This window comes from Malania oleifera, chromosome 5 (assembly GCF_029873635.1).
Source record: "Malania oleifera isolate guangnan ecotype guangnan chromosome 5, ASM2987363v1, whole genome shotgun sequence".
Taxonomy (NCBI): domain Eukaryota; kingdom Viridiplantae; phylum Streptophyta; class Magnoliopsida; order Santalales; family Ximeniaceae; genus Malania; species Malania oleifera.
Window position 1 is genome coordinate 87,024,344 of NC_080421.1, and position 19,390 is coordinate 87,043,733.

At 36.1% G+C, this 19,390-nt stretch overlaps 1 protein-coding gene across 2 annotated transcripts; it reads right to left on the reverse strand.

The window, feature by feature from the left end:
• Window positions 1-328: 328 nt before the first annotated feature.
• Window positions 329-9,265, reverse strand: LOC131156711 (transcription factor BHLH42). 2 transcript variants are annotated; one of them, XM_058110597.1, is made up of 8 exons: window positions 8,803-9,265; window positions 8,345-8,599; window positions 6,383-6,479; window positions 5,335-5,349; window positions 5,201-5,257; window positions 4,316-4,937; window positions 1,114-2,063; window positions 329-589 (listed from the first exon to the last, which is right to left on the reverse strand). In XM_058110597.1, exons 1-8 carry the CDS (start codon window positions 8,904-8,906, stop codon window positions 506-508), a joined length of 2,184 nt encoding a protein of 727 aa, XP_057966580.1. In that variant the 5' UTR covers window positions 8,907-9,265; the 3' UTR covers window positions 329-505. The 2 variants fall into 2 exon arrangements, with proteins under 2 accessions (XP_057966580.1, XP_057966581.1); XM_058110598.1 differs by lacking the exon at window positions 5,335-5,349 and having other exon boundaries at window positions 8,803-9,175.
• Window positions 9,266-19,390: the final 10,125 nt, after the last annotated feature.

The following is a 19,390-nucleotide window of genomic DNA, read 5'->3' on the forward strand; positions in this document are numbered from 1 at the left end:
TAACCAAATTATATAGAACAGATTATTGGTAGTGGAAGTGAAAAGAGTTTCCAGAGTTGTTCATAGAAGCACAAAAAACTTAGGGGGCAAACATGAATCAGCTTAAAGGTTGAGGCCGTGATCATCTTTGAATTGGCTACTAAACATAGATTTTTGTGTTCTGATTCTTATACAATTTGTTCAGTTCATATGACCTTTTATTTAATCCGTAATGGTCATTTTAAACTTTTATTGGCATTTTTACTGATTGACATCAATGTCGCGCCATTTAATTTATTTATTTTCTGGGAAAAGGGTTGGGGGAGGGTTGCAAAGGACTCATCAAGTGTTGTCTGTCATGATAAAGCTATATTTTTCCTTCTCATCTTACAACTATTTCCTAAGCAGATAGCAGTTAAATGAGTCAAGATTTGAGGGTGGATTATTCAGTCTACTCTCTAGGGGGGTGGGGGGGAGGATACATTAGTACAGTTACTAATTATATTAGGTGTGTGGAGGTAGGGAGTCATGAGTCGAGTGGTATTATTTGGTTTATTGCTCTCTTTACTTCCACAATGCTTGCTCTCTTCCCGTTCACATTTTCCTTCACCTGTCCATCAAATCAAAATCTACAGTAAGTCATCTTATCATTTGGGTATTTGAGAACTATTTTTTGCTTTTTTTTTTTTGAAAAAAAATTCATGCAAACATTAGAAAAATTTTAACAACTAGAAAATTGTGTATTATATGGAAAAAAAAATAAATAAAAAATAAGCCTCTTCTTTTAATGAAGTGTTTTTTTTTTTTTTTTTTCCATAAATAATTACAAAAATGCACATTACTGTTTAGTTTTCCAAAATTTGGAAAATGTTTTTTTTTTGGTTTTTAAAATATATGTTGACACGTTTGAAAAATAATGATATTTTGTAATTACTTGAAAATATAAAATAAAAAATAACCATTTTCACACCTTGATCATATGTGTTCAATCAAGAGCACGCCAAATGGGCTGGCATAATGATGATCCAGATTGTGGGCAGGTCAGGGCCCAAACAACAAGATGTCAAGGCCCATGGACATATGCTATCTACGAAATCTAATTGAAGCCCATTAGGCCCATAATATCACACATACCTTGGCTCTCATTTCGGCCACAAACACGCCGTTGTTCAAAGACGACTGAACCGCCGTCACCTCCACCCGAAGCTCCCGCAGCATCTGCATTATATCCAGCAACAACCCTTCCCTGTACACACACTGCAATTCCAGTAATGCATCTCTCTCTATGATCGACACCTCCACCGTCGTGCTCCCCATAGCCGTCGGCGACGGAAGAGGCGGCGGCGGCGGAAGAGGAGTCGGTGTCTCCACTGCCTTCGGTTTCGCTCCGCCGCCGTTGCCCTCCACGATCCTTAGCTTCCTCTTGTCCGACCCGGGAACCCCCCGAGCCCGATCCGAACCCGTGACTCCGCTTTTCAAGCTACTGCCCGTCTTCTGCGGGTCCCCGCCCGACCTGGAACGCTGATCCGAGTCCATCTGCCGGGTCCGAGCCTCCAGATCCTGGATCTTTCGGCGTAGCTGCTTCACGTACTCGATGGTGTCGCCGAGAATCGAAGCCTTGTCCATCTTGGTCACGAACGGGACGAGGGAGCGCAAAATGATGAAGCGCTCGTTGAGCTTTTCGCGGCGACGGCGCTCGGCGAGGACGTGGTTTGCGCTGAGCTCCTCTTGCGGGGTTCCCTTGCGGAAGCGCGCGGCAGCGGCAGCGGGGGAGGCGTCGCCGTCGCGGGATTTGGGGGAAGCGTCGTCGCGGAACTTGGCGTGGAGGAAGGGGACGGTGAGGAGGATGTACTTGAGGAGGTACTGGGAGTTGTCGTCGACGACAGGGACGGGGAGGAGGTGGTCGGAGCGAGTGGTCCACTTGGAGAAGGAGGAGTGAGGGGAGTAAATGGGGTAGCAGCCGCCGGTGACTGTGGAGGGGTCGGCGGGCCACCGGCAGGAGGACTGGTTTTGGAGGATGGCGGAGACGGTTTGGGAGTAGTGGGTGTCTTCTTGTGTCAATTCGTCCATTGGGGGAGGGGTAACTGTGGAATAAGAAAAAGTGCACATCAGAGCCTTAATTAATTATTAAGATAACATTCACAATTTCACATTATCTTTTATTAATATAACTACCTCATTGTTTAGAACATTTATAAAAATTTACATTTATCTTATTTTCCCTCTTTTTTTTTTTTTTTTTTATCAAAATATGAGTATTTATAAATCAATAATAGGCATGTGAGCTATATACTACTTTAAATTAAGAAATTTTCAAAAAATTTAGAAGACAAAATATATAACATATTAACATCAGATGCAAAGAATTTGAATGAAGTATGAAAGAAAGTACTTATTATTTTTTTTTAATTTTAAATAGCAAATGCAATATTATTATTATTATTATTATTATTATTATTATTATTATTATTATTATTATTATTTATTGCTTTGTTCCCTGATTGTACAAGTATCATAATAATAATAATAAAAAAAAAAGAAAAAACAAAACTAAGAACAGCTGTAAAATGGGAAATTCCTTTTCTGCTAGCTGTAGCTAGATTTGTAAAAGAAAGCCCATTGATTATGATCACAACGTAGGTTGTAAGTATGATCTAAGCGGCTCAATTTGTCAAATCATACCAAACGCAGTAAAAAATGGCATCACTTACTTTTTAATTTCTTGGCTTTATATTATGCATGGTAAAACGTTCCAACAAGACCAAAAAAAAAAAAAAAAAAAAAAAAAAAGAAGAGGAAAATTCAAGTCCTTTCAACCCAACTAATTTTTCTCTTTATCTTTTTTAGGTATATGCTTTTCTTTCTAAAAAATTCAATCATATATGTTGAAATATGTTACAAGATACAACCGTAATCACATTTTCTACTATGCGAAAATGTCTACTACTTACTAGGTAAAGAAGGGATTTATATCTATCTTAGAAAACATAAAATATGGATAAAGCTGGAGGATTCAAATCCAAAACAATTTGAAATGTAAATATAGGAGAGCTCATAGTTAAACTTATTTTAATTAATATAAGGCATTCATATTTAGTTAAGAGAGATAGAGCTGATATGGTAATGAGGACTTCCTATCAGGACTTAATATCAGAGATAGAGCTGACATAGAGCATATATGGGTATGTATGTATGTATGTATGTATGTATGTATGTATGTTAATATATATATATATGCATGCATGTTTATTTCCACTAGTTTACCCAGCGAGACTGTCCTCCTGTTAAGCACTGCATGCATGATAGGATCTGGCAGACTAAAGAAGTTGCATGGGAAGGAAGGTACGTACGAAACTACCTACGTACTTGCAGAATTAATGGGGAGTAGATGAGAAGGTGCAGTGGAAGCAAGATTTCTGGAGGAGTCCATGTGCATGGTCTGCATGGACTGAACTCTGAACCCCCCTCTCCCGGCCACGACCATGCATTTCCTCTCCAAAGGTGACTGAGCTCAGACCATCTATAGCTACCTACTGGGGCTACCTAGCTATGGCTCCCATCTTTTATCAAATTGCTCAGTAAAGATGGATGGGTGGACTGACTGATCTATCAAATCATATACGTACTTCTTGTTTTTTTTGAGTAAGTTTCTTTAATTTGGTAGGTTGATTTGGTACTTGGATGTAGTACTGCACTACTGGGTGGTTCATTAGTACCCTACACTCAAGGACAATGCTACGACATTTATGTATGATCAGACTAGAGGGCATTATTTTATGTATAAATATTCATCTGCACGTACAAATACCTTATACAATTGCATTATATATATATATATATATATATATATATATATATATTTTATAAGTGCACGGGATGTGCTTGAAGTTTTTTAATTAATCATATTTCGTTATGCAGACATAAATTAATTATAGATAAGCTAGCTAGTTATCTCTACAACATATAATACATGCGCTAAATCTTACACACATTAAATCTTGTTAGTGGTGTGCCTTTAAGTATAGATTTCATATAAATTTTTAATCATATTAAAACTAACTTTCATTTTTGATAATGTTTAATATAGAAGGAAAATAAATAATGACTTTTCCCCTTATTTTTTTTTGCTTTTTTTCTTTTTTTTTTTTAAAGTAAAATTCTTGATCCAAACCAATCCTAAAATTATCTATTTAAATATCAAGATTTTCTGTTAATTGAAAAGTCCCAACTCTCAAGATTGGAACTCAATTGAGCAACTCTAATTGTATGTATAATGTGATTATCATTTTTCAAGTTTGAATGAGTATTTTTCTTTTTCCGAGTTTAAAGAATTTACCTGAAGGTGGGGGTTGAAGACAACCGGTGCTCAAAGGGTCCTGCATCAATGGCCACCTCCTAGATGATTCAGCTCTATATGAGTCAGCCTGGCGCTGATGCATGTTGGTCATGTTCCCTGATTGGCTCACTGTAAGCATGTGAAAATCCGAGTCCAAATTATTTGATCCATCCTCCGGTGACCCGAATCGGATATCCTCCGACATCTCTAGCTGCATGAGCTCGCTCGGTTCAGCCGCCGCCGCTTGAGCCGCAACCTGCACCACTTCCCGACCATCCAGCTGGGGGTTCTGACCTGCGGCCGCCGCCACAGGAATAGGTTGAGCATTCCCTACCGCTTCGGATTCGGAATCGCCTTCTTCTTCCTCCTCCTCCTCTTCTTCTTCCTCCTCCTCCTCTTCCTCTTCTTCTTCGTCGTCGTCTTCTTCTTGATTGACATTGGCCGGCGGGTGGGCCGCCGTGTACATGGCGAGGAGTGGCGGCGGAGAGAAGCGAGGGTGGCCGGAGGATGAGGTGGGATTAGAAGTTGAGTGCTCGGAGAGGGCTGGCTTCGGAGAGGGATTGTGGTGGTCTGCAGTGAAGAAGCTCTTTACATGTTGGATAAATCCCGCGTCCTCCTGAACCTGCATTCATATTAATTATTCATAATTGTTACCATGGTTAATTAATTAGACCTCAACTGCAAAGCTTTCCAAAACCGACAGAGTCATTCTTTTTCCCATTCAGGAAAAATTAACGCAAGATTCTCTATAAAATTTCCATCACTAAGTGATAATTTGTTGTAATGAATTCGCCCTTTCAAGATATATATGATGAAGTATGCAACATCGGTGTGATCATAAAAGAAAACCTAAAAAGAAATAATTTAAGGTTTTAGTTCAGTTACCCTATCCGTGGTGCCGAGTTCTACAACACCATCTAATAGAGGAATGCATACCACAGTCTGCAACATCACACATGACAAAAAAGAGTTAACTTGCGTTATTTCAAGTTGATTCAACTAGGTGTAGCCAAATTTACCTGTATGCGAGCGCTCTGGTGGGCAATCGAGTGAATTGATAGGAGGGAGAGGGACAGAGAGAGAGAAGATAGCTTGTTAGTGAATTTGATCAGTGAAGCTAAGACTGATGTGATTTATAGAAACTGGCAATAATTAAGACAATAAATAACATAAAAAAATAACAATAACACTGATGATCATCTACAATTTGATTAACCACATTAATGATTTTTCTAGAGAATAAGATTGATGTAATTTATAGAAATTGGCGATAATTAAGAAGATAAATAACACAAAAAAATAATAACACTAATGATCATCTACATTGTGTTTAACCACATTAATGATTTTGCCAGAGGAAGTAGAATATTGAAACATAATCTTACATAAGTGCCTTATGAGATGGCTTGGCAACACTTCTTTGGCACAAAGCATTCTCCATTAAAAAAAGAACATGCATGCATCAACTATTTAGAGAGGGCTAGCTACTTCTCAAGCCTCAAAGCATTCGTTGGGTGGCTCAAAAATAATTTTTTTTTGTTGAAAATTTCAGTTATTTAGTTTAGAATTATGGAGAAGAATTATATCTTGAAGACGTTTACATACTCATTAAATTGCCATAAAGAAAGAGGATTGGCTACTATTCTCCCAACTGTTTTGCCTATTACAGGGAGGCTCTTCAGATACCAAATTATTCGAAAAATATTGACAGACTATATTAGATCGATTAACAATCTAATTAAATATCATCTCATATATGTTATCACTAGCAATTTGCATCATGTGTAATGTGTGTTGTGCTATATATATTCTTTTTTTTTTGGATAACCCAGAATTCCAATCTGGACAAGTCAGGACCCACCTAAACGGCACCAAACCGGAAGATGAAAATGTTGTTGCCCGCTCATTCATGTATCTTTAGTAATTCACAAGGTAAACCACAAGTGGGGGACTTTGGGATCACCAAAGTCCAACTTTGCCCTCACCACTTGAACAAATCCAATTAGGCTACGAAAGAATATTTTAATTAGTAGATGATCATATTAATGTCTAATTAATGGGACATACCTTTGCAAGAATAGCTCTTGAAAACACTTTGCTGTCCACTTCATTTGCACCCGTAAGCCACACATGCTGCCTCTTTGCATATGCCTTTCCTGGTACCCTACAGATATATAAATATCTCATTAGCCCCCTTATTTATAATTAAAATTATTATAGCTGTTTATTCATAAGAGCTCACTTCATCAATTTATCTATTCTGGTCTGCGTTTATATATGGTGGGGATAATAATTAATTACAAACACGTAAGCATGGACTACGAGGGATGCATGCATGATTTTGGCTGCTAGAACTAAAATAACATACAACCACAACAACAACTTACAACATATATCAGAGGATAAATTATACCGGAGACACTATTCTTCTATATTGTCCATGCACTTATTTTTTAGACGTGAAACATATAAAAATGGGTCTCACACTGCTCGTATTTAGAAAACTTGCACATAGATACATAGAGGGCTAGGTTTCTATATATAATTTCTCATAGTGAAGCATTCGTAGTTTGCTTTCAAATCACATTCTAACTATGGGTTCGTTTAATACAACAATGTTAACCCAACGGGCTTGTGCATGAGAGAGGTGTTTCACACGATAAAAATTATTGTTCTCCAAATAAATAATAATGTCAAATTAAACAATGTAGCAAGAGAAATGAAAACTATCCTTAGTAGAGATACCTCTTACTAGTTTCACTAGAAAATACAATATCTGATTTCTTAAAAGTACTAAATTAGATCAAACCAACTAACTGATTAAGGGGACAAATATTATATGTTCTATTTGTCAACAAATAGGCTAGTCCCATATCATATTAGCTTAATTAGTATAACTACATGCTTCCTAGATTCACCTAAAAACTTAAATCGTTAGGTTAGACTGCAACTAGCTTGAATGATTTAAACATGATCTTTTGCTAATACGGGCTCTTGAAAATTCACTGAAGAGTGGATAGAGCGTAAGTGAACTCTATTTATTTGTCCTATAACTTTTAATTTTATTTAGAAGAGTGGGATACGCGTAATTACATCTAAATTTTGAATCTTTTGGCAGTAAAGATCCTGAGATACTATATGTTAAAAGAAACAATTGACTTGAAAGTTCAAATTTGTTTGTATAGGGAAAGTTTCGAGGGAGGGGACAGAAAAAGCACAGGATGGAGTCACGGAGCTCCAGAAACAAACACACACACACACACACATATATATATATATATATATATATAGAGAGAGAGAGAGAGAGAGAGAGAGAGAGAGAGAGAGAGAGAGAGAGAAAGAGAGATGTTGCACCTACACTTCAATCCTAGAACAACGAATTGAGCCAAACTTATCGTTGAATATTTGTTAAGGAGATTATTAATGAATCACCCAAAATAAAAGTTCCCACCTAACACATATATATAGGCCGAGGTAAAAGCTGGAAGCCACGATCCACAGGTCCAATATTGGCAGGTAGATACATAATATAGCCGCTAGGTTTTGTCTTCCACACACATGCAATGCAACGCAAATTAAGGAGAGGTCACTGCACAGTCCTTCTGCACCTCACATTTTTGCAATACATGAGGTCCTTGATCAGATCTGAACCCTCCCCCATTCCCCCTACTGCATGTTAACCGTCCTAACACTTCCCCTCTCATTTACTATTTTTTCGTTTTGTGTACCGTATACAGTCACATGTACAGAGAGAGAGAGAGAGAGAGAGAGAGAGAGAGAGAGATTGGTCCATTTTATCTTTTTGCTAGCTAGCTAGTGTCGTCATAAATTAATTAAATCGTTTTAATCGGATGTTTTACTATCTTAGTTATGAACTTCCACAAAATCTAGAGAGAGAGAGAGAGAGAGAGAGAGAGAGAGAGAGAGATGATAATTAATTTAATTTGTCTGTGACATTTTGGAGAAGAACCATAATTAAAAAGAAGCACTTAATTTGTACAAATGGAGAGATGACAGCACTATACTTACCCCATGCCAGGAGGGAAAGAGAAGGAGACACACATGAGATAAAACCACTCGGACTCCGTCAAGTCCTCCGGCGACAAGGCTGCCGACGGCCTCCGTGGCGGCTGGTTGGTCTCTCCAGCCGACAACGACTCGTAAAGCTCCCTCAGCTGCTGGCTCCTTTGCAGCGACGCCTCCTCCGCACTCACCTCCATCGGCTGCACCGTTTTCCTCGTCTTGATCGCTCCATTGTAGTATCCATCTCCCCACACTAATATCCTGCATCATATGCTAGCTCAATCATTTGAATTGCATAATTCCAAATCTACAAAATTAATTAATTCTGAATTCTTGAATTTGAAACTTCTCCCATTCATCTAAACTCGCATAAATTCAAATTCCGAACATAAAATTGATGTTCTAAACAAATGGGAAGTGAAATTAAAGAAATGGGGTTTGATTAAAGTTAATTAAATTATTACCCTTGTTGTGGACAGAACTGCCAGAAGAGACTGTAAGTCCACTGAACCGCCTGCACCGCCGTCTGCAGCATCGTTTGCAGCCGGCTACCCGGCGGCGCTGCCATTAATTGGATCTCCCAACTTCTCCCGATTATTTTTAATTTTCTATTCCTCCTTAATTATTGTTACAAGAAAAAAAAGAAGAAGAGAAGAATCTCCGTGTCTGGTAATTCCAAGACACGTGAGTAGCTAGCCAGAATCGAAGCAGCAGCTAGTTCTGAGCTGAAAATAAAAAAAAAAATAATAGAGAAAGAAAGAAGGAAAGAAAGAAAGAAAGGAAGGAAGGAAGACAGAAAAAGGTAATACCAAGGGGTAGCACTTTGAGGAGAAAAGAAGAGAAGGTGTATAGCAGTTGCCGCAGACTTGCAGGTAACGTTGGAAAATGTTAGCTGATGACTAAGTAGAGAGAGAGAGAGAGAGAGAGAGAGGTTAGGCTTAGCAGATGGAGTTCACGTTCACGTATAGAGGGTGCGTGGGGTTTTGACTGTTCGGTCTACCAGACGGTTTGATGGTGAAATAGGGGCCGTTGATTTGGTAGCTGTACCGTTGGATGCTCTTCCGGGCCGACGCTTATTGGTGGCAGCGAGCGATTAGGTGGTGGCGATGACTGGGCGTTGGGAGTGTACAGAGAGCTTTTTATTTGGTGCAACCGATTCCATTGCTGCACACTGGCTTTAGCCAATTCCATATCGTGGTTCTTTCACGTGCGGCTCACGTGGCCACCATTTGTGGTAGAGATCATTTAGCTTGCCCCGCCGGATTTCTATCCGTTCAACAAATGGAATGAATTGATTTTCAGCCAAGGATCTAAGAAATCCAAAGAACAATTAAGAAATAGCATACTTAGGTCAATTAGTCAAATTAGTTATTAAGATGTCAATCAATTCATGATTTAAAATAATGCAAGACCATAGAAAAGTGATTTTTTAAGAAATTATTATTGTTATTTAAAAATAATTACGATAAATATAATCGTCGATATTAATGATGTATTCAAGCCTATCGAGATAGTGACAAGACTAACAACTAGTTAGATTATGTGAAATATCACTCAACATTCAAAAAATACTCTCTCTTACTTTAATGCTTGTATTAACAATTAATTCAAAAAATTTGCTAGAAATATGAAGTATGATATTGTCTATTTTGACCAATTTTACTAATATAATCAGGACATAGCGTTCGGAACTATTGCTAAAGGTTGGTAAAACTACTGTTTAAAACAATAGAAGTAGTTTCAATAAGCACGGGGTATAACTCTAACTACTGTTGCTATAAGATCCGCAACCTAAATAATAAGAATTTATTTTTGAGGTATGAGTTTATCTTCTAATAAATTCAAGATACTTTGGTTGATTGTTCTATGGTCTATGTGTGTTATTCTTTTTAATTTTTATTACGTGTGGGTATGATGTTTGAAAATAATTGTTTTGCTTATTTAGCTTACTATATTTAATATATTGGTTCTTAGTCAATGCTACTTTTTTTTTGAAAGGTAGTTAACGTTTAATATTAAATAAGGAGAAAATCATTACAAGGTTTAAAATTTTTGAATTGAGAACACTACAAAAAAATAAACCTTTATTGATGAAAAAAAAATCATCATTGATAATAAGAAACAGTCACTATTACTTATTAGTGACAACCTAATGACCATTATAAACTAGTAACTATAATTGCCGTATCAACTGAATTTTAGTCACGAATCAGACAATTGTCACTAATACTCAACTATTAGTGACGACTGACAATCGTCACTAAAAGAGTTACGACTATTACTAAAACTCACAGTAATTTGGACTAAAAATTCGTCACTACTACTTAGATTTTAGTGACGAATCTAAATTCGTCACTAAAAACCTACTTACTAGTGATAGATTCAAAATAGTTACTATTGTGTTGACTTTTAGTGACAAATCTTGATCTGTCCCTATTAGTCTTGTCTCGAACTTTTAGTGACGGTTTACTTTTTGTGACGGTTTTCAATCCGTCACTAATAGTCCTTTCTTGTCTTTTAGTGACGAAACTAAACCGTCAGTATTGGAGTGACTTTTAGTGGTTGATTCTAATTCATCACTATTATTTTGACTTTTAGTGACGGATCCTTATCCGTCACTATTAGTCTTGTCATGTACTTTTAGTGACAGTTTTAAATCCGTCACTAATAGTCATTTCTTGTCTTTTAGTGATAAAACTAAAGCGTCACTAAAAGTCTTAAACAACTTAATTTTTTTTTTTAAATAGGACATTCTTGTCATCCACTTATCAACCTAAGATAAATGGAGCTGTTGAAGCTACCAATAAGAATGTAAAGAAGATATTGGAAAAGATTACTATCACTTACAAAGATTGACATGAGATGTTGCCATTTGCCTTATATGCCTATTGCACAACAATCAAGACTTCAACAAGGGCAACTGTAACACCTCGACCCTTAATACGGCCCCAAAGTGCTACTATACATACATATCCTGAAAAGCATACATAACTACCCGCCCTAAACAGGGACATTCGGGTATATCATACTGATCTGTACTTTTATATATTGCAGAAAAACATAAACATTCATATGAATTCTAATAGACGTACTAGAGTATCTAACTATTTCTTACATACATTCACCTGTACGTAAAACATAAACTATATTACATTCCTAAAAGAAAACCCCAAAACTCATACAAAACTTACGTCAGCTAACCAGACTCTATGCTCTAAAGTCTTCCTAGAGGACTAGGACCGATTTCCCGTAACTCCTGAAACAAAGGTTGTAAGATTGGGATGAGACACTTCTCAGTAAGAAGGAAGATATTACATCAGTGTGTGCTTGTATAATTATATTTTTTATTTGAAAACAGTTACGTAGATTGCACATTCTTAATACTGTAATATATATGGTATATATATAAATTCCTGATAATAGATAACTCAATATCATTACAAGTGAGAGTTCCCAAGGTTAGGGTAGGGTACAGGCCCATACACTGTACTATCCCTTCGCTTGGTATTCAAACCTGTGATTTTGCCCATTAAAGTTTTTAAATCATATATATGCATATTTAGAACACTGCCAAGCTTGAAACTATCATAACTATGCCAGTAACTCCCCGTGGCAAGGGTTGTGCGATAAGAAAGCACTGATCGAGCTCTGTTTGTGCAGGCATTGTCAGGCATCTTAACATACTACAATCCGACTTGACCATCACCATCCTAATCCTTTTTGAACAATGAACCTTCTTACCAAGCCTACTACTAATTACCCACATTGAAAAATAACTGCGTGTGGTTGCATTGTACCTCTGTTTTGGCAATGGTACTAAGCCTACATAATATACTATTGAGACAAGCTGCGGTCCTAATATCATATATATAATTTACATTAAAACATAATAACTTGTGCAATTCCAGTATTTTCACAATCTCATTCATGCATACTTTCCTTCATACCGTGGTAAAAATCGGCTCGTAACCTCTCGGTTTACTTTTTTCTTATACTTGACATGGTATCTAACTGACACTTGTTTTTCTAAATTTTCTGATAATCACTTGGAACCTTAGTCCCCATAGTTCATATACATACATCTCAAATTAGTATAGATTCAATTTATATCATACGTCACACTTATTTGGTCAATTATACATTTCATATAAACTGGTTCGTAAAATATCATTTCTACTGCTACTAAGTGTTTCAAGCAACTATTACTTTAGTTTTAGTGCAAATAAAGTAGTTTAAGAAATTTGGAGATCATATGCTAAAAACCCCATTTTTGTTAAAACCGTAAAATCGTGAAAACCATAAAAATCGACATTTATATCCTGTAAAACTTTACAAATAAGTAGTAAACAAGTACATATAAACATAAGCTACATATCTTGTGGTTTTTTTTTTTTTTTTTCTAAAAATACTAATGTGAACAAATCCCCTTACCTTTTAATGTAAAAATCGAAACATGAGCGAATCGATCCAAAACAACAACACGAAACCTCAAAACCTAAAAATCGAAGAACAATTCTTCAATATAATCCTATTCACTACAGATCTTCCAAAGTGAAAACAAATTCGGATCCTTACCCTTAGTTTTAGGGAAAATCCCAAAAATCCTCAAAATGATGATCTAATTAGCTATAACTGTAGAGTTTCCTCCCCTAATCCACACAGAAACCTTCTATCGTAGAAACAGACGATGAACGATGAAGGATCGTAGAGAGAGAGAGAGAGAGAGAGAGAGAGAGAGAATTTTTGGGTTTTCTTACCCCTTAAGCAACCAAAAATGATATTTATAGAGCCATTGAACGAGTCTAATTCGTCTTGTGGACGAAGCTCTTCCTTCGTCGATGAACCCCATCTAGATATTTTCTTGGTTCACTAGGTATTTCTTTATCGACGACGCTCTAAATTTTGGTGACGAAGAACTATAGGGATTTCGTCGACGAATATACTAGCTTCATCGACAAACCTTGCTGAAATTCCCTTTTTAGCCTTTTCTTATTTATTTTCCTTATTTACGGGTTCCGGTCTCCACAATCTCCCCTCCTTATAAGAATTTTGTCCTCGAAATTTGCTAATTGATACTATACATATTCTACACTTATGACTTAGTCCTACCGAAGAGTCGACAGCCACCCATATAACGGCTCCAACCCAAGTTTATTACATGCCCTCACATATGGCGAAGGAATACCGTGATTACAACATAATACTTCGGGAGATTACAATATACATACAAACTCCCCCAAAGTCGTACATACTTTACTAAACACACATACATTTACTTACATGTCCTTCTGCTTACCTATATAACTCTAACTATCTCTGAATAAGTGAGGGTACTTTTGGTGTATCTCTGACTCTAACTCCCATAAAACTTCCTCCACTGCATGATTACACCATAATACCTTCACTAGCGGCATCTCTTTAGTTCGCAGTTGTTGTACCTTCTGATCTAAAATTTGCATTGGCACCTCCTCGTATGATAAAACATCACTGATCTCCAGAGGTTCGTAACTTAACACTTGTGATGGATTTGACACGTACTTCCTCAGCACTGACACGTGGAACACGTCACGAACTCTAGATAGTGCTGGGAGGAAAGACACTCGATAAGCAACCGAACCTATCCTTTCTAGGATCTTGAAAGGCCCAATATATTGAAGACGTAGCTTCCCTTTCTTCCCGAACCTCATCACCCCTTTCATCGGAGTGATCTTTAGGAATACCATACTTCCTACCTTGAACTACAGCTCCCGTCGGAGAGCATCAACATAACTCTTCTGCCGAATCTGAACTGCTTTAATTTCGTCTCTGATAAACTTGACCTTTGCAGAGGTCTGCTTAATTAGTTTCGGACCCAGTATTTGACGTTCACCTACTTGATCCCAGTACAACAAAGATTGACACTAACGACCAAACAATGCTTCGTAAGGTGCCATCTTTATGCTAGCTTAGTAACTATTGTTGTACAAAAATTCAGCAAGTGGTAGATACCGTATCCAACTATCACCAAAGTTCAGTACACAAGCCTGCAACATATCCTCTAATATCAGAATAGTCCTCTCAGACTGCCCATCCATTTGTGGGTGGAAAGACGTACTGAACATCAGTTGTGATCCCAAGATATCCTGTAGACTCTTTCAGAAATGAGACGTAAAACGTGGATCTTGATTTGAAACAATAGAAACAAAGACACCATGGGGTCGTATAATCTCTTGCACATACAACTCAACTAGCCGATTTAGAGAATAACTGACTCTGATTGGAATGAAATGTGTAGTCTTAGTCAGCCGATCAACTACAATAAAATCTAAGGTGTAGTCCCAAGAAGGGGGGGGGGGAGGGGTGAATTGGGTTATTTAAAATTCCTTAGTCTTTTTATGAGGTCTTAACCTTTTACAATCTTTTAAAGACTTCTTATATTCTAGTTGATTAGGCAATCCATACAAACACTTACTTCTTCTATTCAATCCATAACATACACAACCAATTAATGAACTGTTCAAATCAAACAAACACAATACAAGTAATCAATATTTGCTTTGCAATATTTAGCAGCCTTGTATATGAATGTGCAAGTCCTGTAGTTGGCCTTTGAACTTTAAAATAACATCCAATCACTTTTTCAAAAATAAGAATTCAAATAAACCTTCAGGTAATAGGTTTAGGGTTGTTAACCAATCAACGTACTCCTTTACGGTTTTTGCAAAATATTGATTAACCAACGTACTCCTTTTCGATTTTTGCAAGCCCAAAAAAAAAAAAAAAATCAAACTTTGGTTTATTTAATTTCCAATATACGTTATTTTTATGATTGAAAGAATTATAACATCCACACAATTTCTATTTTTTTTGGAATTTAAAGAGAGTAAGGGAAAGAGAGTGGCACCGCTATTTTTACAAGGTTCGGCTTACCCCAGCCTACGTCCTCGTTTTAGGTAAACCACCTAAGGATTTCACTATACCTTGTTTCTTCAGGATGGGAAAAAAACCTTTACAGCAGCCAATCTCTTTTTCAGGAAGAGAAACCTCTCCAAACAACAACCTATGCTTGGTGCAACGATCTAACTATACCTTGAACCGTCAAAGATCTAGTAGAAAGGAATGGATATCTGTGTATAAAAACACTCCCAAACACAAAGCAAGTTGTACAAATTAAATCACTAATCGTACTTTAAAACCAAAACTAAATAGAAAATATGAAGCTCAAAGTTTAGAAGTCACCAATGATTCTTTCTATATTGATATAAAGATTTTAGCTGCAACTCAGAACCAAATCTTTTTAATCCAACAATTTTGTAGAGTTTTCCTCCAGCAAAAGTGTGAGCAAGAATGAGTTTTAGGAGAACTTTAGCGTAGAAAGCTTGTATTGCTTGAACGTTTTTTCATTTAGTAAGGGAGGTATTTATAGACTTTTTTAAAGAAAAGTTTCCTCATTTAACATGAAGTATTTAGGTAAATTTTCAAAAGATATTAAATTGTAGAATCAATTTTGAAAAACTTCCCGTGTAGTTTGAAACTCAAAAATTTCTCCGTAGAGTTAGTCGGCTGACTCACTCGACTGGGTCACTTTTTGTATAGTCGATTGAACAAGTGGTTGACACTATTCTATTTCTTCAAAAAATAATTGTCAGTCAGCTGACTGAACCACATTCAAAATGGTCATTCGACTGGGCACTGTCAGTCGGCTGGGTGTTTTTAGTTCATCGAGGCGGTTGGCTGGATAGTTAACTTTACTATAGGTTTTTTGTCAGTCGGCTGACTGAACCACTTTCAAAATGGTCAATCGACTGGGTGCTTTCAGTTCATCTAGTCAATCGACTGGACAATTCTCTTTTTTTTTTCAAATATTTTTTTATTTCTGATTTTTAAAATCTAGTTTACTTGAAAAACTCAAATACAACTTTTCAAAAACATTTTCAAGGATTTTTTAAGGAGCTTCACATATCTAAATAGTAATGATTTGAACTACTTACAAATATCATTCTAAGCATGATCTCCTTAATTACTAAGTCTTGCAGCCTTTTGAGGTTCAGTCTTTACTTAAAGATCGACTTAGCCTTTAAGCTCTTCATTTGTTGTTCATTACTTCAATATACTGAGAAGCTTTCACTTGATTGTCTTTGATTACTAGTTTACTTCCATGATTAATTGCGAGTGTCCTTTTACTTAGACTTGAAATAAAGTCACTCAACAACACAAGTTAAAACATCCTTAATTTGTTATCATCAAAACAATATTGAAAAATCCAATTAGGCCAACAATCTCCCCCTTTCTGATTATGACAAACAAGGAGCAAAGATGAGGGTTCTTATGAAAAGGCTCCCCCTTACTATAAGCATTCTTTAACATGTGTCATAAAAAATGTTACTATAAGCATTCTTTAACAAATGTTCAATATGCTTAAAAGATAACAATATGCTCAAAGTAAACAATATGCTCAAAGTCAAGTAAGGCTCATCATTGTTTAACATGGTCATCTTCAATATGCTCAAAAGATAACAATATGCTTAAAGTCAAGTAAGACTCATCATTGTTTAACATGGTCATCGTAAATATTTCATATTCTATATACATCATCATATAAATACTCCATACTCCATACACATCATTAATTCCATCTTCATACACATCATCATATAAATACTCCATACTCCATATACATCATTAATACTTCATTCCATCATTATATTTCATCTTTGCTTTTCACAACCTCTCCCCCTTTGGTCATCATTCAAAAAAGAAGGGGAAAGAAAGCAACCAAGCTAAGTGTGTTGTCATACAACATATCAAGAGCATATGAAGAGACAAACCCTAGGTCAATTGACTGACCACTCAAATGGCTCGAGTTTTATAAACGAGCTTAGGATTTATCAGTTAGTCAGTCGGTTGACCTCAGGGTTAGTTGGTTGATTGCTCTCTGGTCCAGGAAGAATACTTTAGTCAGTCGGTTGACTTTAGAGTCAGTCGGCTGATTGACCTCTGTTCCAGGAAAACTACTTCAGTCAGTCGGCTGACTTCAGAGTCAGTTGGCCAACTGTAGATTTTTCTTTAAACTTTATCCTTTCAGTTAGTTTATCTACTATATAGTAGACCAAGCTCTCTTCTAATGATTATGAATCTATCTTCTAAGAGAGGTTTAATGAGGATATCAGCCCATTGATCATTTTTATTGATGAATTCTAGAATGATGTCTTCTCTTTGAACATGATCTCTTAGGAAGTGATGTCTTATGTCAATGTGCTTGGTTCTTGTGTGAAATAGGATTCTTAGATATGTTTATCGCACTCGTATTATCAAACTTAATTGGTATAGTTGTGTATTTCAAATTGAAATCTCCTAATTGCTATTTCATGTACAGTATTTTTGCACAACAACTCCCGGATGCTACATATTTAGCCTTAGCAGTTGACAAAGCCACGAAGTTTTGTTTCTTAGAGAATCAAGAAGCTAAAGATCTTTTTAAGAAGTGACATGTGCCACTTGTACTTTTTCTATCTATTTTACATCCTATATAGTCCGCATCTGAATAACTAATCATTTCAAAATCGATGTCCTTAGGATACCATAGTCATAAGTTTATAGTGCATATTAAGTATCTTAGGATTCTCTTAACAACTATTAGGTGTGATTCCTTAGGTATTGATTGAAAACGTGCACACATACACACACTAAATATTATGTCGGTTCTACTGGCTGGTAGATATAGTAGACTTCTAATCATACCTCTATAATACTTTGTGTCTACGAGTTTTCCCTTTACATCTTTGTCTAGGCTGATGAAGGTACTCATAGGTGTTCCTATAGGCTTGCTATTTTCCATAACGAATTTTTGTATCATTTCTTTTTATGTATTTGGATTGACTTATAAAAGTCCCATTTGTTGCTTGTTTGATTTGAAGTCTAAGAAAATAGTTTAATTCTCCCATCATGCTCATTTCAAATTCTTCTTGCATACATTTTGCAAATTCTGTACATAGATATTCATTAGTGGCACCAAATATTATATCGTCTACGTAGATTTAAATTAAAAGTATGTCATCTTTCTTAGTTTTAATGAACAAGGTACTATAAATTTTTCCTCTTGAAAACCCCTTCTCAATTAGAAATCCACTAAGTCTTTCATACCAAGCCCTAGGGGTCTGTTTTAATCCATACAAAGCCTTAGTTAGTCTAAATACATGATTAGGATTTTTATATTTTCAAAACCAGGGGGTTGTTCAAAATATACCTCTTCATTAATATACCCATTTAAGAATGCACTTTTGACATCCATTTTGTATAACTTAAATTTTTTGTAGGAAGCATAAGCTAACAACATTCTTATAGCCTCCATTTTAGCTACATGGGCAAAGGTTTCATCATAGTCTATCCCTTCTTCTTGGTTATACCCTTTAGCTACAAGTCTAACTTTGTTTCTAATGATTATACCATTCTTATCCTTTTTATTTCTAAATACCCATTTAGTTCCTATGATCGAATGATTTTCAAGTTTGGGTACTAATTGCTATACTTTGCTTCTTTCAAATTGGTTTAATTATTCTTGCATAACAATTATCCAAGAGTCATTTTTAAGGGCTTCTTCAACATCTTTAGGTTCATTTTGAGATTGGAATGCATAGTGATTGCATAGATTCTTTAGAGAGGATTTAGTAGTTACACCTCTAGATGGTTCACTTATAATTTGATCTTGAGAATGATCTTTTTTATACTTCCATTCTCTTGGTAATTCCAGATTTTCTATAGGTTCATCTTTAGGGTTTTCTTCATTTATTTCTTTTTCTTCCTTGATTTCTATCTCATCCCCATTTTTGAAAGTATCATCATTTTCTTCATTTTTGACTTCTCTTGAAAAAGGATTTGATTCATCAAAGTCTACGTGAATTGATTTAATTATGGTGAGTGTTCTTTTGTTCTAGATCCTATAGGCCTTACTATTTGTAGAGTATCCTAGGAAAATGCCTTCATTCGATTTAGCATCAAATTTTCCTAAGTTATCTTTGTTATTGAGTACAAAACACTTACACCCAAAGACACGAAAATAATTTATGTTAGGCC

Bases quoted from the DNA above. Each gene is read 5' to 3' on its own strand.
- LOC131156711 (XM_058110597.1), bottom strand. From the start codon at position 8,906: ATGGCAGCGCCGCCGGGTAGCCGGCTGCAAACGATGCTGCAGACGGCG. The intron at 2,064-4,315 runs GTAAATTCTTTA...CTTATTCCACAG, and splicing joins TCTTCAACCCCCACCTTCAG to TTACCCCTCCCCCAATGGAC. The intron at 590-1,113 runs GTATGTGTGATA...TTTGATGGACAG, and splicing joins TGGCCGAAATGAGAGCCAAG to GTGAAGGAAAATGTGAACGG.